This window comes from Hippopotamus amphibius, chromosome 7 (assembly GCF_030028045.1).
Source record: "Hippopotamus amphibius kiboko isolate mHipAmp2 chromosome 7, mHipAmp2.hap2, whole genome shotgun sequence".
NCBI classification, from domain to species: Eukaryota; Metazoa; Chordata; class Mammalia; order Artiodactyla; family Hippopotamidae; genus Hippopotamus; species Hippopotamus amphibius.
The window spans coordinates 84,251,857-84,273,090 of record NC_080192.1 but is presented as its reverse complement, the minus strand read 5'-3'; the positions used below and the strand labels follow the sequence as shown (position 1 = coordinate 84,273,090).

The 21,234-nt window shown below is 49.4% G+C and overlaps 1 protein-coding gene across 7 annotated transcripts in view; it reads right to left on the bottom strand.

Moving 5' to 3' along the window:
- The window catches only part of LIMS1 (LIM zinc finger domain containing 1), a 98,619-nt gene that overhangs the window by 26,195 nt on the left and 51,190 nt on the right, over positions 1–21,234 (bottom strand). The window contains exon 1 of one of the 7 annotated variants that reach the window (XM_057743569.1): positions 15,246–15,528. The exons of 5 other annotated variants lie outside the window; for them this stretch is intronic. In XM_057743569.1, coding sequence (XP_057599552.1) covers positions 15,246–15,352 — 107 coding nt within the window. In that variant the 5' untranslated portion in view covers positions 15,353–15,528. Of the gene's footprint in view, positions 1–15,245; positions 15,529–21,234 lie in introns of those variants that run through there. One more of the 7 variants, XM_057743570.1, reaches the window with a different exon arrangement.

Genomic DNA, 21,234 nt, shown 5'->3' with positions numbered 1-21,234 from the left:
GTCATCCACCACAATGGGCCAGAGTGAAGAGACTCAGGTGCACAGCTCCTTCAACCAAGTGGAAATCAGGGAGCACACCTGTCACCTGCTGTGCAGGCCCAGCCCGGGCAGCAGTGGGACACGGGGCATGGAAGGCACCTTCACACATGGAAGTCTGGGGAGGTCACTGGCTTATACATGAGTTAACTCAAATTTTATGCCTGTTTGCGGCCTATCAAGCATACACCACACATCTGCTTTAATTATTAAAGAAAAGTACACACTGACCAGGAATAAAGAATGTCCATGTTAAAATAAAGATGAAATTCCTCTCTTCCCTGGACGCCAGTGCTGGTCCTCCCTCGATGGTAAGACTCCCTCCCCAGGTGCCAAGAACACACTGACTCACTGTGTGTGTGCTGGTCTGTTGTATTTAAACCTTGAAGGAATGTAACTTTGACTTGTTTGGTGTTCTTTGTTCTGACACCAACATAAAACTATGCTGAAAACGCTGCTTCTCCGGAGCAGCTCCTCAGGGTACCTGAGAGGCTGTCTTCCAGGCTAGAGTCCTCAGTCTGGCTCAAATAAAGAAAAGAAAAAGAAAAAAATTCCTTTCTATTCCTATTATAGACTGTTTATTGATTATTTCCATTGACAGGAGAAAAAGGCAAATCTTTAACAGCAGAAAACTGGCAAGTGATGTGTGCAGCAGGCATCCCTGCATGCAGGGATGTGGGGGCACCAGGACAGGAGGGCCCGACTGCACAGCTCTGTGGGGTTAGCTGGACTCCCCGACCTCCGACAGCCCAAACACAGTGAAGCTTCTTACAGAAAGTGTACAAATGGCAGAGAAGACGCACTGTATTCCTGCCACGGAGAGACAGCCCGCTAACACCTGATCTCTACTGTTGAAATCCACACACACTTGGCGAGGGCCATTGGCAGGTGGTTGCTTACAATCGCCTTTACTGGTGACGATCGAACACTCCCAGCTCTGAGGACGCCATTCAAGAAGACAGGGACAGGCTGGACCCTTTCCCCCGAGTTTCTGGCCGTCCGAGGCCCTCCCAGCCCTCAGATCCTCCCGTGAGGATTCCGCCTGTACTGACCTGGCATTCCACCTGTACTGATCTTCGTGCCCGGGAGCCGTGGGATTTGGGAAGATCTCAGGCTGCTCCTCCCCGCAGAGGGACAGGCCCCACACGGACACACTCCCCCACAGGACCCATCAGGCTCCCCACTTCCCAACCATCAGACCAGCCCTGCGATTGGGATGGGCCGGCTGGAGGGCAGACTCCCCCCACCCCCACCCCCACGACTAGATGGCTCCATCTAACGGTCTTCCTCATGACCTCAGCCTGGCTTCATCCCCTCAATAAAGAACCCCCTGAACTGTCACCATGGCTGGAATCTGAAGGCTGGAATCTGAAAGCGGACTCCAAGCTTCCCTCCCACTGGTCCTCATGGTCAATCAAACAAGCAGGACTCGGTCAGAATTCCTCTTACAGGTTGGGCGGTTTTTCTCTGCATGTTTAACTGTCTCTGTGGGAAAACGCAACGCAGTAGTCCCTCCACTCTCAGGTTACTTCTCCCTGTCACTCGTGCTGTGACCTACAAACACACAGCCTCATCCCTAAGCATCCTTTTTAAGGGATCTACTGTGTCCTGACCAAACCAGACAAACTTGAGGTCTCAAATTTCAAATATAAAAAGACAGTATTTTTAGCGGGTGTTGACTTCAGAGAAAGCCCGATTTACAAGGAAATCCCTTATAGGGCCGTGGTGGCCACCTGCACTGCTTGCTTTCTGGCCTTCAGTTATGTTCTTATTTTAGTTCTGACTCAGCTGGGACGGCTCCCTGAATGCTGACCTTCAGCTGAGCTGGAGGAGGAAGCCAGCACCGAATTATTTTGTGACCCAGCTGATTGTGAGGTCTGCCCTCCTCAATGAAAAAAGTCGTGAGAATTTCAGGACAAAGGACAGAAAGAAACATTTCCCTCCACGGAAAACAATCCTTTCAAATTTTAATCCACAGGTCTCACTGCCGGTTGTTTTCTTTTAACTACAGAACATGTTTTCATGTATATTTTAGCACATTAAGCAACATTTGAAAATATTGGACAAGATGAAGCGGAGGAACTGAAAAATTCATGTTTTTTGGATAACTTTAAAAGCTTTCTCTTCTTTCATTAACTTCAAATTTCACTAGGTGCGACCAGAAAGGCAGGACTTGTGAGGGGCCCCAGCATTGGTATCCGGCACTGGCCGGCATCTCTCCGTAGCCACGTGTGTCTTGCGTGTCCCCCTCATCTTGTTGATCCAGCCCCCCTCCCCGCCACGGGGTCCCCCATCCCACAGGGTGAACTGGGTTTCTGAAGGCAGTTCGCAGGCTTAGGGAGAAAGCCTCTGTGTCCGGAGGAGCAGTGGTCACGCCCAACCTGACCTGACCCGACCCAACCCCACCCGACCCAACTGCAGGCAGGTGGGCTGGCTCCTCGACAGCATCGTGAGGGTCTCCGCTCAGTTTGGGGCACTGGGCCAGGGAGACACCGCACCAGCCAGCTCCCGGCTCCCTGCAGGCTCAGATCCTGCCCCTTCTTCCCAGCCCAGTGGGCATCCTGGGTGGCGCAGGGGCTGCTCCTCCCCACAGCTCCTGCAGCCCCTCTTATCCAAGCCCATTAGAGTTAGTAACTCCATCTTTATGGTGAACCTTCCTCATTCTAATCATTGTGTGGATTTTTTCCCGACTGGACCCAGATCGATACACGAGGCTGCGCTCAGATCCCAGGGCCCGGATCCAGTAAGAGGCACAAGGCTCGCTCAGCAGCAGGAAACACCCACACCTGCATGTGCAACTGGGCAGAACGGGGGGATAACATGATAAAATTGCTGGGAGTCCAGGTCCACTCCCCACCTGTGCTCCTCCAAGCCCAAGGAGAGGTCCCTCTGCCCCCTCCCCTCCCCTCCTGTCCTGAGGGCCGCCATCTGTCGGCTGCCTGTCCGCCTGCGCCCGCCTGCCCTCCTTCCCTCTGCACCACTGTCCACCTCCTGCCTCAGCCACAAACCTCCCAGGAAGATGTGGAAGGAAAGGCCTGTGGAGGGGAAGCTCTGGGACTCAGGGAGGCTGAGCTGGTGCCTGTGCTGCGTCTTTCACATTTAATTACTTAAATGATATAAAAGCAACTGTAAGCCTTCCTGACTGCAGGGCTCCAATACTCTCATAAGCTGAGCTGACGCTGGGGTGTCCGTGCAGGAGGCCACCAGTACCTGCCCTGTCCCGAGTTCACACCAAGCACGGCAAAGCGCAAACCAAAACAATCTCTTCTCATGGCAAAAATGAGAGCAAAAATGCCTTTAGAACAAACCTGGCCCAGGTCACATGACTAAGCCGGGAAAATAGAAAGAACAAAATAATCAAGTTTTCAAAGAGCTCGATCTACTAGGAAAGCCAAGCAAAAGACAAATGCTGAGAATGGTGCAAACAAACGAATAGAACGATGTGCACTGAGGAACAGCATGAGCGGCTAACCCTCCAGTGACAAGGCTGCATCAGAAGTGCACTTAATTCTAGTAAGAGCACTAGTCCCTTCAACTCCTCCACAGATGACAATACTCTAAACCATGGAGACACATGACCATGATTATTTCAAAGGACAGTTTTATCCTTTCAGGGAAGAATTCTGTATTCAAAGGATAAATTCAAAAAACCCACCAAATCAGTTACTAAGAGTAAGATGCTGGCAAAAGCAAAGGGACAAAAAAACAAGAACAGCTCAAAAGGGCAAAATCCAAACCTTACTTTGCTGTCATGGTAAAAACACTGAGTCATACAGATGGGTGAGCACCCTCAGCACAGAGAGGGCGGGGATGGGGCATCACCTGTGGGGTCATCACCTGGGCACAGGCAGGAAGACAATGGCATGAGGGCTCAGGGGGCAACATCCATGCCTCCTCATCCAGAAGTCCACCTGTACACTCACTGTGCAGGTGTAGATGGTGCCGAGGTGAACGGCTTACACACACACACCTGCGTGAGCCAGGTTTCCTTCCCTCCTGACATCCCATGTAGACCTGGATGCCACATTCGGGCTCACACACCTGAGCTCATGCACCTGGGCACACGCACCTGGGATCACGCACATCTCTGGAAGCTGCTTCTCAGCCTGACAGCTTCTCTGGAGCTGCCTGCATTGTCCCCCTGACGTCCTCACAGCTGAGGAGGCAGAGGAGGGGCCCAGAGACTTCGCTGCAGCCCCACCACCCTTCCGCATTCTGTGCCCTGGGGTATGGCCCCACCTGAGAGAGAGCAAAGGACCAGAACCAAGGACCCTGAGCCCCTGGGGCTCCGTCCTGACGTCCTGCAGACCCCGAGACCCTGGCTCCAGCACTTCACTGCTGACGAGGTGTCTTTACGGGACAGAAGGCAGCTCAAGTGGCAGCACTGAGCTCTTGCCAGGACGCTTCGGTCCAGCTCCCCAGGACCTCAGCAGGGGCGCCTCCTGGGGGGTCTCCCAGACCTCCCCTGCCCCCCTCCCGCCCTGAGCCCGGCTCTTCCATCTGCCTGTTTCTGTCACTTCTGTGAGTAACGTGAGCTGTGTCCAATGCAATTCTCTTCTGCCTCAGTCAGGCACAGCCTGCTGCTCTCCCCCTCCACCCCTGCTCCCCGCCCCCAATCAAGACTGATGAGGTGACATGGGCCTCATGAGTGATGCGTGACGGGGGCATCAAACGCTGGGCTGCAAAGCCCGGGTGAGAAGAGACCAAAGTCACAGTGTTTCTGGGACTGTCTGTTACCGAGAGCAGTGGGAAAATTCAAAGATGCTCAGGAAGGAGAACTCCTGAAGGGCTGGGAGAGACCCACGGAGCGGCGGGGGATGGGAGGGCCCTCAGTTACACCAAAACAAAGGAGGAGCCATGCACTGGCTGCATGACATTCCTGCAAACCTAAACGTGTCCCCACATGAAGTTTATGTGCACAAACATGAGGGGGAGAGAGAGGGAAATCTTATACCATTGAGCAGGTGTGGTGAAGAAAACTGATGATGGGAGAGGTTTCACACAGTAGAAAAATCAATAAGAAAACTGCCCAGCGGTCACCAGGAAGGTGAGGCTGTAGAACAGAAACCAGTCTTACGTCACTTGTTCACCCTGAAATCAGGGTCTGAGAGTGACATGAACTGGGAATGGGTCCAGGGGACACAAGGAACCACGAAGCCAACAGCAAGGTAGCATGACCTTCATTTATTCCTGCAGCTCAGTGACCCTGTACCACGTGTCTGTTAGGTAGAAGCCACCGTGATGGAAAGCCTGGTCCCCACACCACTGTGGCCTTGGATGGCTTGCACTTCAGCAGAGGAGCTGGGACGCTCACCCGCCGGTGGGGAAGGTGACGAGGGCTCCTGGGAGCATGTGGGTGGGTGGGTGGGGCAGCTGTGAGCCCCCAGCACCTGCTGTCCCCATCCCAGCAGCCCCCCACCCCCACCCCACAACCCAGCAAAGGAGTTAACAACAGGCACGGGAGAACGGCTGCGAGCTCGTGGCATCCTGTCTGCAGACGTCCCCATCCACTTCTTTCCTGGATCCCCCCCCTCCTTTGTTTTCATTCAGCAAAAGTTTGCCAAAGCCCGGCTGTAAAGTAACAAATGGAACCAGAAATCAGGGAGCAGGATGAAAGGAAATGATGCTCCCGGGAGGCCTAGGCAAAGATTCTAGAACAAGAGGAGCCCAGGCTGACTTGACAGCTTAGCCGGCGGGCACATGCACCTCATCTCCCTTCACCACACCCACTGCTTCTCCTCTGGGACCTCCCGCAGCAGCCCTGGGGACCCCCACCTCCGGGTGCCCACAAAGACTCCCCACTGAACTCTCCAACAAAGCCCTGGCTTCTGAGTGTCTGGTTTCATAGGAATCCTGCTGTCAGCTTGGCCACAACCCTCTATCTGCATATCAGATGGCCCTCTGTATCTGACCGGTTCCTCAGCCTCCACCCCCCACCCCAGGTGATGTCTGATGCCCTGGCCTGTCTTCAGCAGGAATCCTGTGAGGTTGGTTTAGCCAAAATCTCTCCACTCAGATGTTCCCTCAGTGACTTTTCATCCACTGACCCCGACCTGCTCCTTTGCTGTGAATCCCCATTTTCCTTGTTGGATTTGGAGTTGAGCCCCAACTCTCTGCCCCACTGCAGGGGTCCTTACATCCATCCCGATGGTCCCTCCTGTTCTCTATCAGGTGTCCTGAGTAGTTTGTCTTTGACAGCATCTACACCTGTGTGTAACCCCTCCCTCCCGCAGTCCGGGCTCCTAATGAAGACAATTCAGCAGAGGTGGTAGAAGGTCATTTCTGGGATTAGGCTATGAAACGCTGTGGTTCTCGCCCCCTCTCTGGGGCCACTTGCCCCATTCCAGCCTCGAGAAGATGTGGCCCTGACTCAGAGACCCTCAGCCAGAGGCGCTGGCCTGAGCTGAGCCTGGATTCCTGACCCACAGCAACTGGGAGGTAACCAGTGATGGTGACTGCAGGCCTGCCGTCAGTGAATCCGTGCCCACAGGTCAGACGTGGCTGCCCAGCTGCTTTTATAAATAAAATTCAGCAACACATTCAACTCACGTGATCCACAGCCATGTTCATAGGCCAAGCAGTTGTGACACAGATAGAAGAGCTGCAAAGCCTGAAATATATATTATCTGGCCCTTCACAAAAATTCTGCCAACTTCCACTGCCACTAAGTGCTGGGTAATTTGTTTCACACAATAGATAATTAACGCATGTGCTCCTGCAGCTCGTGGGCATCCCTGCAGAAACACGGGGTCTTTAAGTATCCCTCTGTTGTCTGTTTTCCACACACATTAACTTCTATGTTAGCAGATGACGAACGTTTCAACCAGCCTCACACCCCACTTACATCCCTGGCACGTGCCAGGACCTCAGCAAATGCCGACTGAACCACAAACGCCTAGAGCAGAAAACCCAAAGCTGACAACATATCCTTTAAATAAAGCGCAACATTAAATCAAGAAGACCCAAAAGTACAATTTTTGCTGAATACCTACTATTTCCAGTTGAATCCACTTAAAAGGCATTTGTTGACTGCCACACAAAGAATGATTTCAGATCCAGGAAAATTTTTGATCTTTTAAATTGGCTATGCTTTTATAAAACCTCATTGTTTAAAATACCCGTAACATCAGTTTATCTCCAATAGTGCCAAGATGACTGACGTTAGTTTTTACCATGAAACGAACATATTTTCTTGTCCCTGGAAATGTTACTGAAAATTTCCAGAAAGACTGTTTTCTCTTCTTTTCTTTCTGACTGTGCTTCAAGGTTCATGGGATCTTTGTTCCCCAATCAGGGATCGAACCTGAGTCCTTGGCAGTGAAAGCACTGGGTCCTAATCACTCCTGGTGGGCCAATGGTTAGCACTCTGCACTTTCACTGCCAAGGGCTCTGGTTTGATCCCTGGTCGGGGAACTAAACTGAGATCCCGCAAGCTGCAAGGTGCAGCAAAAAAAAAAAAAAAAAAAGGAAGGAAGGAAGGAAGAAATTTTCCAAACCACTGCCAAATTTCAGTTTTGTCCCGCAAATTCTGTTAGAGCTGAGAACCGAAGTTGGCAGCAGACACTCTCAGACGTGAGCAAACACCCCACGTGCCCCAATTCCTGGCCACTTCCCAGGCTGACTGCTCTCCCACATGCTGATGCCAGGGCAGGAGGATGATGTTTTAGGCAAGATAAAAGGCTGGATATTCTTATAATGTTTAATTTTAAGTAATATATTCATTATGACACAAAAATGTAATAGTTTTAGCTTTTTTTTAACCTAGATATTTTCTCTGGTAAATATCTATGAATTACCAATGAGGCAGAAAAATTCCATTTTTGTTTCAACAGGCATTACAGGTTAGCTTTGATAAATTTTTAACTTTTAAGATATGATCAAGTGTATTCAGACCTTCCAGGTAAGAAATCTTACCCTAAAACCTAAGTGAGGCCTAAGTGTGTGGTTCAGAGCTCACACTCTGAACACAAGACACACAGGGAAAAGCCCCAGCTCAAATCCCGAATTACCAACCATGGGTCTCCAAGGCCCTTTCTCTTTTCTGTGAGGACTCACCACAGTCAAAAAAGCAGTAAATGGCCAAGAAAGGCCAAGCCAGCGTAAATAAATAATGATTTTACATTTATATGGGACATATTTATTAACAATCTCATCCACCGTGGGTTTGGGAAAGATTTTCTAAATAGGACACAAAAAGCACAAACTTTATATAAAGCAAAAGATCAATAAACTATCAAAGTTAAAAAAAAAACTTCTGCTTGTCAATAGACATTTATAAAAGTGAGAAGACAAACTACAGACTGGTAGGAGACATTTGCAAAATATGTGTCTGACAAAGGGCTTGTATCTAGAATATATAACGCACTGTTTCAACTAAATACTATAAGAAATAACCCAGTAAAAGATGGGCAGAAACCTGAATGATAAATTTGCCAAAGAAGATATAGGGATTGCAAATGAGCACAAGAAATGATACTCAACCTCCTGAGTCATTAGGGAAATGCAAATAAAACCACAAGGAGATAACAGTATACTCCCCGGAATGGCTAAAACTGGAAAACATAGACCATGCCAAGTGTGGGTGAGGATGTGGAGAAAATGGAACCCTTAAATACTGCTGGCAGGAACACAAAATGGTACAACCTTTTTGGAAAACAGTTTAGCCATTTCTCGAGAAATTAAGTGTGTACCCACCAAACAACCCCTGCCATTCCACCCAAGAGAAATGAAAGCACAGGACTTGTACGTGAATGTTCACACAGCTTCATTTGAAACGGCCAAGAACTGGACACCACTCAACTGGCAACCAACAAAAACGGTATATCCATAAGTGGAAGGTGATTCAGCAGTAAAATGAATGATACTGACTCCTGCACCGTGGACATGAGTCTGAATAATGATACCAAGTGAAAGGAGCCAAAAGAAAGCAACGGGTCTCTGACCAAATGGTTCTATTTATACACAACTCCAGAAACTGCCAACGCATCCAGAGCAACCACAGCAACCAAGGGCTGCCGAGGGATGCCAAAGGGCTATAAACACAGACAGGGACTTGGGGATGAGGAGGATGCGCATGACCTTGACTGTGTGTACTTGTCAACACTGACCAATCTGCATACTAAACTGTGCATCTACTGAGGCCCATTCATTTCATCTCAATAACGCTGTTTCTAAAAAACTACACACTGGAATGATCTTTAACCTTCGAAAAGAACCACTGCTGTGGGTGGGATTCTGACCCTTAAAAAGACATGTTGACGTCCTGACGCTGGTACCTGTGAATGTGACCTTATTGGAAGTGGAGTCTCTGCCGATGTAATTAAAGCACAAGCTGAGGTCACACTGGAGCAGGTGGGCCCGACTCCCATGTGACTGGTGTCCTCACAAGAGGAGAAACACACACTGAGGAGGATGCCACATGGAGACACAGCCACACAGAGACATAGCCACGCGATGAGAGAGGCCGGGGTGGGGTGATGCCTCACAAGCCGGATGCACAGCCCTGCAGCCAACATTAGAGGCTGGAGGTGGAAGGAAGGACCCCCCCACGGCTGTCCGGAGAAGCTGCCACGCTGATTTCTGACCCTGAGTCTCCAGAACTGAGACAGACATCTCTGCTGACTGAAGCCTCCCTAGGTGTGGTGCTTGTTACAGCAGCTTTGAGAAGCTAACACAACCACTGTTTTATACGAATGGAAACATATTTAATGATTGTGAAATATATTTGGTGGTTGTTTCTAAAAGCAGATTTCATGTAAGAGAATATTTGTGTATAAAGTCTGTTTTAAGCACAGAATGGCCACTGGGTCGCCCAGATACACAATTAGCAGCTGTGTTTCCAAGATGTATAAATACATATAAAATATATAGCACTGTTTCATTTTAATAGCATCTCTCCAAAATAATGTAAAGCACACATTTTAGCCAATTGTTATTTCTTTTGTTTTTATAAGTGATTCATAACTGATACTTCAAGTTTTTTTTAACCAATAGGAAAACAATTATAATGATTAAAACCCTGGCATTTAATTGTCATAGTAAATCATTCAGAAAATTTTATATGAGTGACAGGAAATTTACAAATTGACTGTGCCGAGGTTCTCTCCCAAGGGTCTCTGAGCAGCACAGAGACAGGATAGGACCCTCACCCAAGGCTCTCCACCTCCTTCAACTGTCCCTTTGACACACGCTAACTTTAAGCAATAACACTATTTTTAACTTCAGCACATACCTCCTCAACTGTATGGAAATACTTTAGGTGACAGAGAGGAAAACATTCCCCTTCAGAAAATAAGCCTTTCCCAAAACCACTTTAGAAGGAAAACCAAAAGGTCAGGGTCCATCCTTCGGTAGATGTGTCACTCTGTGTGGCTCTGGACATCAATTTAAGTTACTCTCTCAGAGTAAAAGGGGTTTAACCTGGAATAAAAGAGGCACCTTGAAGCCAGTGTGGTTTCATTCCTTCAGGGAGGAGCAGACCCTGGGCAGGGACAGCCACCAGGCCCAGGGAGGATGGTGGGGCCTGTGGCTTGGACTCAATTAAAGGGGTAGTGAGAAGGGTGTGGGGGGGGCGGGCGGGGGGGGGGGGGTGCCTGTAAAACCCATTATTCAAAAGAAAGCAAAATTAAATAAGTAAGTAATAAAACCCGTTATTCCGACAGGAACACTTGTGTGTGACACTGGTGTGACACCCTTCCATGTTGCTGTATGACCACCCTGGGGCATCAGCGGACACCTCCGTCACATCACATGGCACAGCCATGCTGACTGCCATCGCCATGCTGGTGGCAGCTCTCCCTCCAGGGCTCATTCATCCTCCAATTGCAAGTCTGTGCCTTAAACCACCCCTCCCCAGGTCCCCACCCCCAGTCCCTGGACCCCACTCCACTCTGGTTTTAGATTCTCATATAAGACAGAGAATAGGTGTCTGTCTTTCTCTGTCCACCTCATTCTCTTAGCACCATCAGAGCCCATCCACACTGTCAGGACCGGCAGGATTTCCTTCTTTCTCATGGCTAAATAGTAGTCCAGTGCGTGTGCATGTGTGTGCGCGCGCGCGCATGTGTGTGTGTGAATTACACCCTTAAACACACACAAGAAGGCACTACTACCTTTCAAAAACCAACACTGGCCAGCTGACACCTCCCTGGACCAGAGGGAAGAAATACTTGTTATCAGTTGAGCTCACTGTTAGGAAGATTAAACGATCTCTCAGTGAACCATTAAATAATGAGGACGGACAAAATGGCAAAGCTGCAGTTTTATCCTTCTAATTGTCTAATAGACTATGTTTCTAAAACTAAAATACAAACACTGGCTTTTCAGTCAAGAGATGGTCCCCGAAATGATCAGAAAACAGCATACAGGTTTGAAAGACCCCCCCACCCCCACTCCGTGCCCCCTGGGCACCAGGACAGCCCAGTTTCCACCCAACAGGACATTGGACCAAGGCCGGGAGCTGCGCCCCTTCATGGTCTGGGTCCTTTTTCCCCTTTCAGGACTGAGTTAAGAACAGAACCACAAAATTTCTCACCACAGAGCCTGGCCCCCAGCAAGGGCTCAGTCAGCATGGGGACCTGATCTGCGTTTCCTACTCTCAACCAAGTCAAAGGCATCCTGCTGCTGGAGAACGACTCCATCCCATATCTAGAAGGACGTACTTAACAACCAGAAAGTAAAGGCTACTTCTCTCTGTACCTCCCCTCTGGTCCTGGTCACCCAGCTCTACCAGGAAAAGTGCAGGAAAGCACAACACAAGCAAGTCCTCCCCAGTGGACTCCATGGAGGGACACAAACCTCAAACGCCTCTTCTGATGCACCTTGGTTTCACGCAGGTGCAGTAAACAGAACTGTGGGTGGAGGAGGGGAGGAGGGTAAGACTAAAGGAACAAGAGGGGAGGACGCAAGGGTCCTATATCTGAGCTCGAGACCAGAGGGCGACTGCAAAGGGCCGGAGGACCTGTCTTTGTGGCCACAGCTCAGCTTGGCTACCATGGCAGAATGCGCTAGAGACCACATGTACAAATATACCTGCCGTGTGCCAATAAAATTTTATTTATGGATGCTGAGTTTCATATAATTTTCCTATATCCTGAAATATTCATTTTTTTCAACCATTTGAAAAATATAAAATCCATTCTGAGCTTGTGGGCCTCAAAGAAATAGGCAGATTAGGCCTAAGGGTCATAGTTCACCAGCCCCGGGTCCTGAATTAAACTCCCTTTCTGACCCGGTTAGCAAAGACTTGAATTCTGAGATGTCCCCAGTTAGTTATAGACCCTGTGTGTCTGAGGCAGAGCCAAGATGATTCTCAGAATTTTTAAGGGGGTGGGGGAGGGGCTGTGGATTGCTCAGGTGTGTTTTCATTCAGGTTTCCTCAAAAACACTGTGTATGGGGGCAGCACAATCTCAGAGAGAATAAACATATATATATTCACTCCTTAGTAAATAATATAATGATATACTATACTATAATATTATACATAATATTTTATAATATATATCAGGGTGTATCTTGGATGGTATTTTCAGGCATCAGGCACTTCAGGAAGAACGGTCCATGCCCAGAAAGATGTGAGGAACAACTTCCAAGAGCTTCACTGAATGAGCCCATAGCCAGAGAAAGAGGTCAGACATCCTGTCCCAGAAGGAGGAGGTGACACCAACACCACCTGCCCGTAGAGTCCTCACGTCCACCTCCACTAAGGAAGGTGACGTCCAGGGGTTTCTCAGGCACATCAGTTTCCAGCCACACTTAACGACTCGTTCCAGAACTAAGAGGCCCCCGTCACACAACTTTCTCCTGCTGTGACAAAGTCTAAACAAGATGAACTACCTGCCATGACTCAGCCCTCAAGTGTGGAAGCTGACATTCCCCACTGTACAAAGCAAGGAGAGCAAGCTTCAGGCTGTACTGGATACCTTAAAATAAAAATCGATACAGGCAGTATTTTTCACGAAAGCCTTTCACATGCCTCTGTTCTCAACAGTTTCGTGTTTGAAGCCAGAAGCATTTTCACAACTCTTATGTGCTCTTTAAACACTTGTGTTCTCTTTCAGAGCACAGTCTTCAATTCAAACTTACAAGAAAAATGTTTTCTGGCAGTGAGCACAGCACTGTTAGTCTCTAATCGTTTTTCTGCCAGAATCCATAAATATACGGAGAAAATGTCATGTGAGTGAGGGGGTCAGAGTTCACGTGGGTTTGTGTAACTCCGAGATGCCCAATGTCACAGGTGCTCAGTCCAGTGACAGCTGTGGGAGGAACACCTGCAGGTGATTCTCCAGAGCCCAGACCCCAGTGTCCCTAGGGTGGCCCTGAGTCTGACTCGGCCCAGCCTCGACTTCAGTGCACAGTAGGCGCTGGATGAACCGTAGCCGAGTAAGTAATGCACGAGGTGCCCTTCAACAGAGGGCAACGTCCCCCACTAAGCTGGTGGCGAGAGTTTTATGAGATAATAAATGACGATAACAATAGTGATTTTTATCCTCATTTTAAAGAGGAGCCAACTGAGGTCCCTCAAGGTTACCTGCCTGACCCAGCGGCCTGAACTGGGCATGTCTAACCTCAAAGTCACCCCTCCCGCTCCTATTACCGGAGGAACCTGATTTCACACAAAAAATAGGCTTCCTACAAAACTAGGCAAAAACCCTGCCTCTCTAAATCAATAAAAGACTTTTCTCCCGGCTAAGCTCGCATTCCTAAAATAAGGAAACGGTCACTTCTCTACACTCAGAGACAGAGAAATGGCAGAAACCTAAGTCTCTTCTAATTACCAGGGAATGATACAGCAGAAAAAGTGGGAAAACAGCTCCTCAACCCAAGGCAACAAACAATACACCTTAAGAACGAGTCTTCCTCCTGTAATTTAAACTCCAGATAAAAGAAAACAACATAGTTATTTCAAAGGCCACTATAACTACATAGATAACCACCCCCTCAGACATACAGGTAGCCTCACTCAGGGGTACTTTTGCAACTGTCTGAAAATAAGTAAAAGATGGCTGGTCTTGAATGTCGTTTTACATATCTTATTTCTTTTAAAGTAAATTTCTTAGGGCCCCAAATGTGAAATTAAAACTATTTTTGTTAAGTTTTCACTCTTGGATCAAGAGCAGACTGGAGGAAATTTCAAGGGGTCGCTCCCACCTGCCCACATGGTCAGCAAGAGGGGGCTCAGTATTCTCACTAAACCTCATACTTAAAATTTACAAGTCAAACTCTGAAGCTTTAAAATTCTGTTTAATCCAGTCAATTCAAAGTTAATATAATGAATGTGGCTAAGAGACACCTGATGTCATAGGGAATAAATTTTAATAGAGTTAGTGTCAATATTAGCCCTTTAATGCTACTGTTTGTTCTCTTCAGATGGTAGTAAAGTCAAAAATTCTCAAATAAATGTTTCTCTCCCAAAGTACAGTTCCTGTAGCAAGTTTGTAGACAAATTTAATACAAATTTAAAGAGTTTACTTGTCAATTTTTCCTGTTAAATTTAAATAATTTAAAATAAATTCTAAAAGTGAATTTATAGGAGAAAGAACAATAGTATATAATGTATATATTCCTCCCAGCATCTAACTGGAACATTCAAACGCATGAATGAAGGGTCCACAAATGCACTGAAGTGCGACCCAGCACATGTGCCAGGAAAAGGCATAGACAGAGTCCCCATCTCTCACTGGCAAACACAGCAGTTTAACCAATAGTTTAATGCGCAGGGGCTCTTCAGAACCTAAAACCTAAAAAAAAATTTCAATAGTTGTAAGAGAAACAAAACATGTGTTGTTTTAGGCAAATTAACTGTGGAAACAGAAAACCCCTAACCTTTTCAGTTAGAAAGGTCTCCTTCCCTCCCAGGTTAAGTTCAAAAGTTGCTCTGCCTTCCTTTGTGAAATCCATTTCAATAACAAAGAACACCCTGACCCCCACCCAAGACAACACCCACGACCCTGACCCCGCAAAAGCAGAGGAAACCTCCTCTGAAACTCCTCCTAAGAAGCCAAAGCAATGCGTCCTTGGATAGCCGGCAGTGTTAAACATCACTGAGGCTCCGGCCCTTACAGGCTAGTGAGGCTGCAGGTCTGGGGAGCCGACGTCAGGGTGGGGAAGAGACGGGAAGCTCAGCCCCGTCGCCCCGTGGCCGCTCACCCTCCGGCCGGCCGGGGTCCAGGCTGCCCGGGTCCCCCGCCGCCCCGCGGGCGCTACTCACCTGAGCGCCTCCTCCCGAGGCCCCGGGAGCCGCAGGCTGTCGGGCCGGTCCCGTCTCCGGCGGTAGAGCCCCGACTGCGAGAGCTCTTTCAGCTGTAAAGCCGTCATGCTCCCCGACCGCGACCCCTGACCCCCGACCGCGACCCTCGGAGCCCGGCACCGGCGGGGTGGCCGCCAGGGCTGGGGGACTGTCCCGCGCACACCTGACCCAGGGAGAGGCCTGGGGCGGCGGCGGCCGGCGCTTCCTGCTTCCCGGGTACACACCCTCCCGCGGGCGCCCGTATCTCCGCGCCTGCACCTGGGGAGGGGCGGGGGGGGGGGTTGGAACCTGGTGCTCACGTGTTACCAACAAGCAAAGCTTCACTGCCTTGAGCAATCGCACCCGCTCCTGCAGGAAGCGATCCAGCATCGTCTGAATCAAAACTGGGCTGAAAAGCTCCAGAAAGGTAGTGACTAAAGAAGGGTCCTGCCCTGTTCAATTTGCCAGGAAATTCACCGACACTTCACACGCAGCTGTCGGTTTCAAGAAGTGCCTGGTCATCAGGAGCTGGCTGGGACATTTTCCTCAAAAAAAAAAAAAAAAAAAAAAGGCACAATTCTGAAGGACAGCAGGCCGGCTCCTCCCTCTCCTCTATGCTCTAAATCCTCTTCAGAAAGGAAGGAAGTGTCTTTCTTCCCCATTAAGTGTTACTCAAAAATGCAAAACTGAAAGGGAGGCAGTTTCTTCTACCGTCCCCCATCCCTTGATTTTCTACACCCACAACCACCCACTGGGATCGGTCCCCCCCGCGGTGAGGTGCGCACATGGTCCGCCTACAGCTGTCCCTGTGTGTTTGACCCCAGCAGCCACCGCGTCAGGATGGAGGGTCTGGTTCCTGGGGTGTGGGATCTGGTGAGTGTCTGCAGCACAGGGGACAGGTAATAGGGTCACGTCCTGCCACCTGGCCCCACAAGATGCCAGCCAGCAGCAGGCGGGTCTGACTCAGCCCCTCTCAGGACAAGTCCCCCCAGCACAAGCACGGGCCTGCTCTCAGCCAACAGCTTGGCTTTGTGGTTCCGGCAATTTCTTTCTGTGTCAGCATCTTCCTCCCAGAATCCCCTCCTGGATGAGAGGACAGAGAAATGAGTCTGAAAGTTCTTTTTACACCGAGAGTTAAGGAGTGAATATATTTCCCTCTCCAGAAGGATGTGTATCATACATTCAAATATTCAGGCACCCAAGGAAGGGGGAGGTCTCACTCCTTGGCTCAGGACTGCAGCCTGGGCTCCCTTAGGGCTGCAACCCTGGTCCCACCACCCCAATGGAAATACAACTTTTTACTGCTGCCATCAAAGTGTAACACACATTTTTAAAGAAAGTGCAGGGGAATATTAGTAATTTTGTTATCACGCTAGATTTAATTAGTTATGAAACATGTTAAAAAAAAAAAAGTCAAGTTACAGATGTATCTCCTCCTCTCTCTGGAAGGATACACGGAAAACTGGGAACATTGGATCCCTGGGGGCCTCTCAGAAAAGTACAAGACAGCTACTCTGTAACCACCGCTTTATGTCTTCCGACTTTGAATACCCTGCCCATTCAAAAATAAATAGGAAAAATTTGGAAGATTTACATACATCTTTTGTACAAAGCTCTAGGATCCTACTGAGACATAAAACACAGAAAAGTTGAAGTTTACAGTAATAGAAACTTACAATTAGGATTCCTAACGTGTCTAATTCTTATATTTTTGTCATGACAAGCGAAAAACGCATAGAAACAAGCACCAAACTTGTTTTGTTTTGTTTTTTTTAAACTTAAGGCATCAAAACAGACTAGATGTCTGATGAATAAAATACAAATTAATTGTAACCACGGCAAACACAGAAGCCTCAACATTGAAAAGGACTTATTTCTATAGGCAATGTAAATAAGAGAGATTGATTTTTAAAGAGAACTTTTAAAAGAGTAATTCAGCCTGCTGACAAGAAAAAAAGGGCTTGGAAACTAGTAAAGCTGACAAGACAGGAAACACTACCGTGTAGGACTAATCCTGTATTTGATGAGTCTAAGGTTAAAAGGATGTGAACAGGAAAAAAGAAGTTGTGTAAAACAAACTGAAACAATTCTTGACCTTTGACCTTTAAAATGGCCACGCTGACAAATACAAATTTCAGTAAATCGATGCTTGTCACAACGGCACACAATTAAATCCTGGGGCTTCGGGCAAAGGTCTTTTAACCACTGCCATTTAACTGACAACACAGTGAGCGACAGATGCCCCCCCCCATGCAGCCAGGGAGGGGGGCCCCTCGTTTCTGGGAGGGTACAGCCCCTCCACCTAGCGGTGCAGGCCGCAGCCAGATGACTCCCCCCGCCCCCCACCACACACACAGAGTTTCCTGTGCAGCTCCGTGGGGGGAGTTGGGGGAAGGGCGGGGGGGACAGGGCCGCAGGAGACGTGGGGGCAAGGAGACTGGGGGCAGGAGATGCCTCTGGTCCCTGTTCCCCATGCGGTTCCTTCAACACCTCCCACGGAAAGTTATGAATTGAGCAAGCATTGCACATCAGGCCTATTTAAAACGAGTTTTGAATTTCACACAACTGTCAGCATTTGAGGGAGGCCCACGTGGGTGTCTACACAGGGATGTTCATTTCGCAGCATAACGGTCTCTGAAGGGCAGTGCTCCCACCCTTAACACCCAGTGGCTGTCAGTGAACAAAGGTTCACAAGACGTGCCAAGGGGGCGCCCCGCACACTCCCAACTGCTCTGTGAACCTGTCTGCCCCCCTCCCCCGCCGGGCTCTCCTGGGACCTGAGCTCTGACTCCCAGCTTCAGGCCATCAGCTCAGCTGGTACGTTCTTCTGTAATACATGTGTGCTCTTGGTTGAAGTGACTAAACAGGAAGGTCCAGGGAGCATCACACCAGGCCTCGCTCTGCAGGCTAACCTCTGACCCCATCCTCCACCTTTGGGAGGGGGGAAGCGCAGATCACGACCTTTTGTGAATCCGATGAAGGTCTGTGAGTCTCAGAAATGCATGTGAGGGCTTCCTAGGTGGCACAGTGGATAAGAATCCACCTGCCAGTGCAGGGGACATGGGTTCGATCCCTGCTCCAGGAAGATCCCACATGCCACAGAGCAACTAAGCCCATGCGCCACAACGATTGAGCCTGTGCTTTAGAGCCCGTGAGCCACAACTATGGAGCCCACGTGCTGCAACTACTGAAGCCCATGCGCCTAGAGCCCGTGCTCCGCAACAAGAGAAGCCACGGCAATGAGGAGTCCCCGCACCACAACGAAGAGTAGCCCCCACTCATCGCAACTAAAAGAAAGCCCGCACACAGCAAAAAAGACACAACACAGCCAATATAATTAATTAATTAATTAATTAATTTTAAAAAAGAAATGCATGTGAGCACAACACAGCCCCCATCTCAGGGCATCAACCCCCTGCCCCAGGGAGGGACCCTGACCTCACCTGCTCGTTCAATCCCACTCTGAGGTGCCCTACAGACCAGACACGGGTTCAGAAGAGTCCCTGTTGTCCCTGCCCCTCCGTTTCTCTCCACTTCCCAGGCATCCCTCTGCCTCTGGCCTCACCCTCCTCTACTCTATCCTCCAAACTTCCAGGAGTTCTTTCCAAATGTAAACCAGTCACTCTGCAGGTCCTGGAAGACCCTGCAGTGGGCCCACCAACCACTGCCCATGCTGAGCATGGTCCCGGGATAAACAGGGCATCCTGGCCCCGAGTCCTGCCTCTGGACTCAGCACAGGCATCCTTCTCACAGGAGGGCTTTAGAGACCCTTCACTCACTGTCACCAGGGTCTCTACCCACCTCCCACCCCAAGATAACAGCCCTCCCAGGGCAGCCATGTAGATACTTCATCACTGCATCTACAAGGCCAGGTATGCGGTAGAGTGTGTGTTTGCTTGGTAAGTTCTCAGGTTTAGTTGTTCGACCAATTGATTTTGAGAGCCTCCCCACTTTACGATAATGCTACATTTGAGATGAACCCTCCTGAGCTTTGAAACTAGTTTTGTTTTGTTTTTGCATTTAACACTCGACATTACCTAAATGAGATTCTTAAAAAGCACATCCATTCCATGGTTTTGGAAAACTATACTTTCCTGTAAGATTGTAAAAACTCAGACGCTGCACATTTGTGAGTTGAGCAACACCTTCCACGAGTATCCCACTTACCATTCGGGATAAGAACTAAAAAACCAACCTCCACCTGACTCAGTCCATCCAGTTCTCAGTGTACTTGCTCCAAGTACCCTCTTCAGGCTCTGGGGGATAAAGAAACCTAATTAAATATCAAGCCCCTAAGACCGCTGGCTAGCATTCCTGAGCTGCCCACTCCTTCTCCGCAGAGCTGAGGGCTGCATGCCGGCTTCGTGGCCGTGTTGGTCGCAGGGCTGTCAGCAGCACCTTTCAGACCTGGGGCCTCAGGCCTGCAGATGGTTGAGCAGCTGTTTGTTTCCAGGCTGTTAATTTCCTTGTAGGACACTCAGTGAGAGAAGAATTTTGTTTTGCAAGCACTCTGAACTTAATGGAAATGAATCCTTTTTAGTTTAAATTTTATCTCATGAATAATCACTTACAGGGGAAGCAAAGTTTCTCTGATAAAGCAGAGCACCCTCCTCCCCCCTTCCACACTCCCATCTCCAAAACGCTCACTTCCCACCCCGCATCCTCCACATGGGCCCCCACACAGGTCCCTGGCATCGCAAGAGGGCTTGGACCTCGGCAATTCTCTTGAGGAGGTTCAAGTTCAAGTCAACCAGAGCAGAGTGTGAGAAGGCAGAATTCACCATCCAGAAAAGAGTCAGAAAAAAGTCACCAAAAACACAGTCCCTGACCCATCTGTGAGCCCCTCTGAACACCCCCTCAACCTGCCTCTCACTGAGCAGATGCAGTGGGGGGCTCTCAACCAAAGTCTGAGACCCAACGGGTCCTCTGTCAGAAACAGAGAGCATCTTCATGGGTCACACACCATCTCTGTGAGACAATCACAGAATGTTCCCAAAGCTGCGTCGCAACACAGCAAGCTTTCTTGCGTCCTTCAAAAGGATTTAGTCAAATCCTTTTTACAAAACTCCCAGTCACCCTCCCACCCCCTGACCTTTTCACGGGGCTGAGTGGGGGGCCAGGCTGGCTCAGGGGTGCAGAGGGAGCCTAGGGTCACCAGCTGGTACATTCACACGGGCGATGTCCTTGCCTCGGCTGAGCGCAGGCACGCAGATGAGTCACTTCACTCCTGAAGGCCTCCATCTTCCACTTTGGAAACAGAGTGTTTGAATCTCACGATCTGAACAGTCTTTTCTGCAGATTAAAGTGATTTTCAGCGAGGGCCCGTGGCAGGGAAGGGGCCAAGGCTGGCAGGCTCCTGGCATGCTCACCCCTCCCCCGCAGCTCAGGATCCCACCCTGGAACCAGACAGAGCCCGAGGCCGCCTTCACACGCTCGGCCTTGCCCCGCACCCCAGTCCTGACCCCCGGCCTCTGCCCACTCCCCGGCCACCTGCTCCAAAGCCAGGAGCCAAACTGCACACAAAACCCCAGGAAGGGACACTGACCACCCACCCGATACAGGAGCTGCAGGGACGCGGAGGCCATGGGCAGGGCTGGGGCAGGGTCAGCAGGCCCACTGCCCTTCACGGGCAAGCGCAGCCCCACGCGACACTGTAAACAGAGTTTCGGAAAACTGCACATCGAGCTAAACTTCTAAGGAATTCTAATGGTCATATGTTCACAAAAGAGAGTTCTCTGATAATCCAAATTTTCACGATTTGCTTAAAACGTGTTTTGCGAACACTTTTTATGTAAAGTTGCCACACACACTGTGTCCGCTCGTTCCACCCATCCACCCTGCAGCAGGCATGGCCCTGCCGAGCACATTTCCACACTAAACCTTCCTGGGACAAAACCAACAGATGAAGGTCCTGGAGCGAGAATCCCTGGAAGGCAGAGTCACTGGCAGTAGTGCTGAGCCTCTGAGGCCA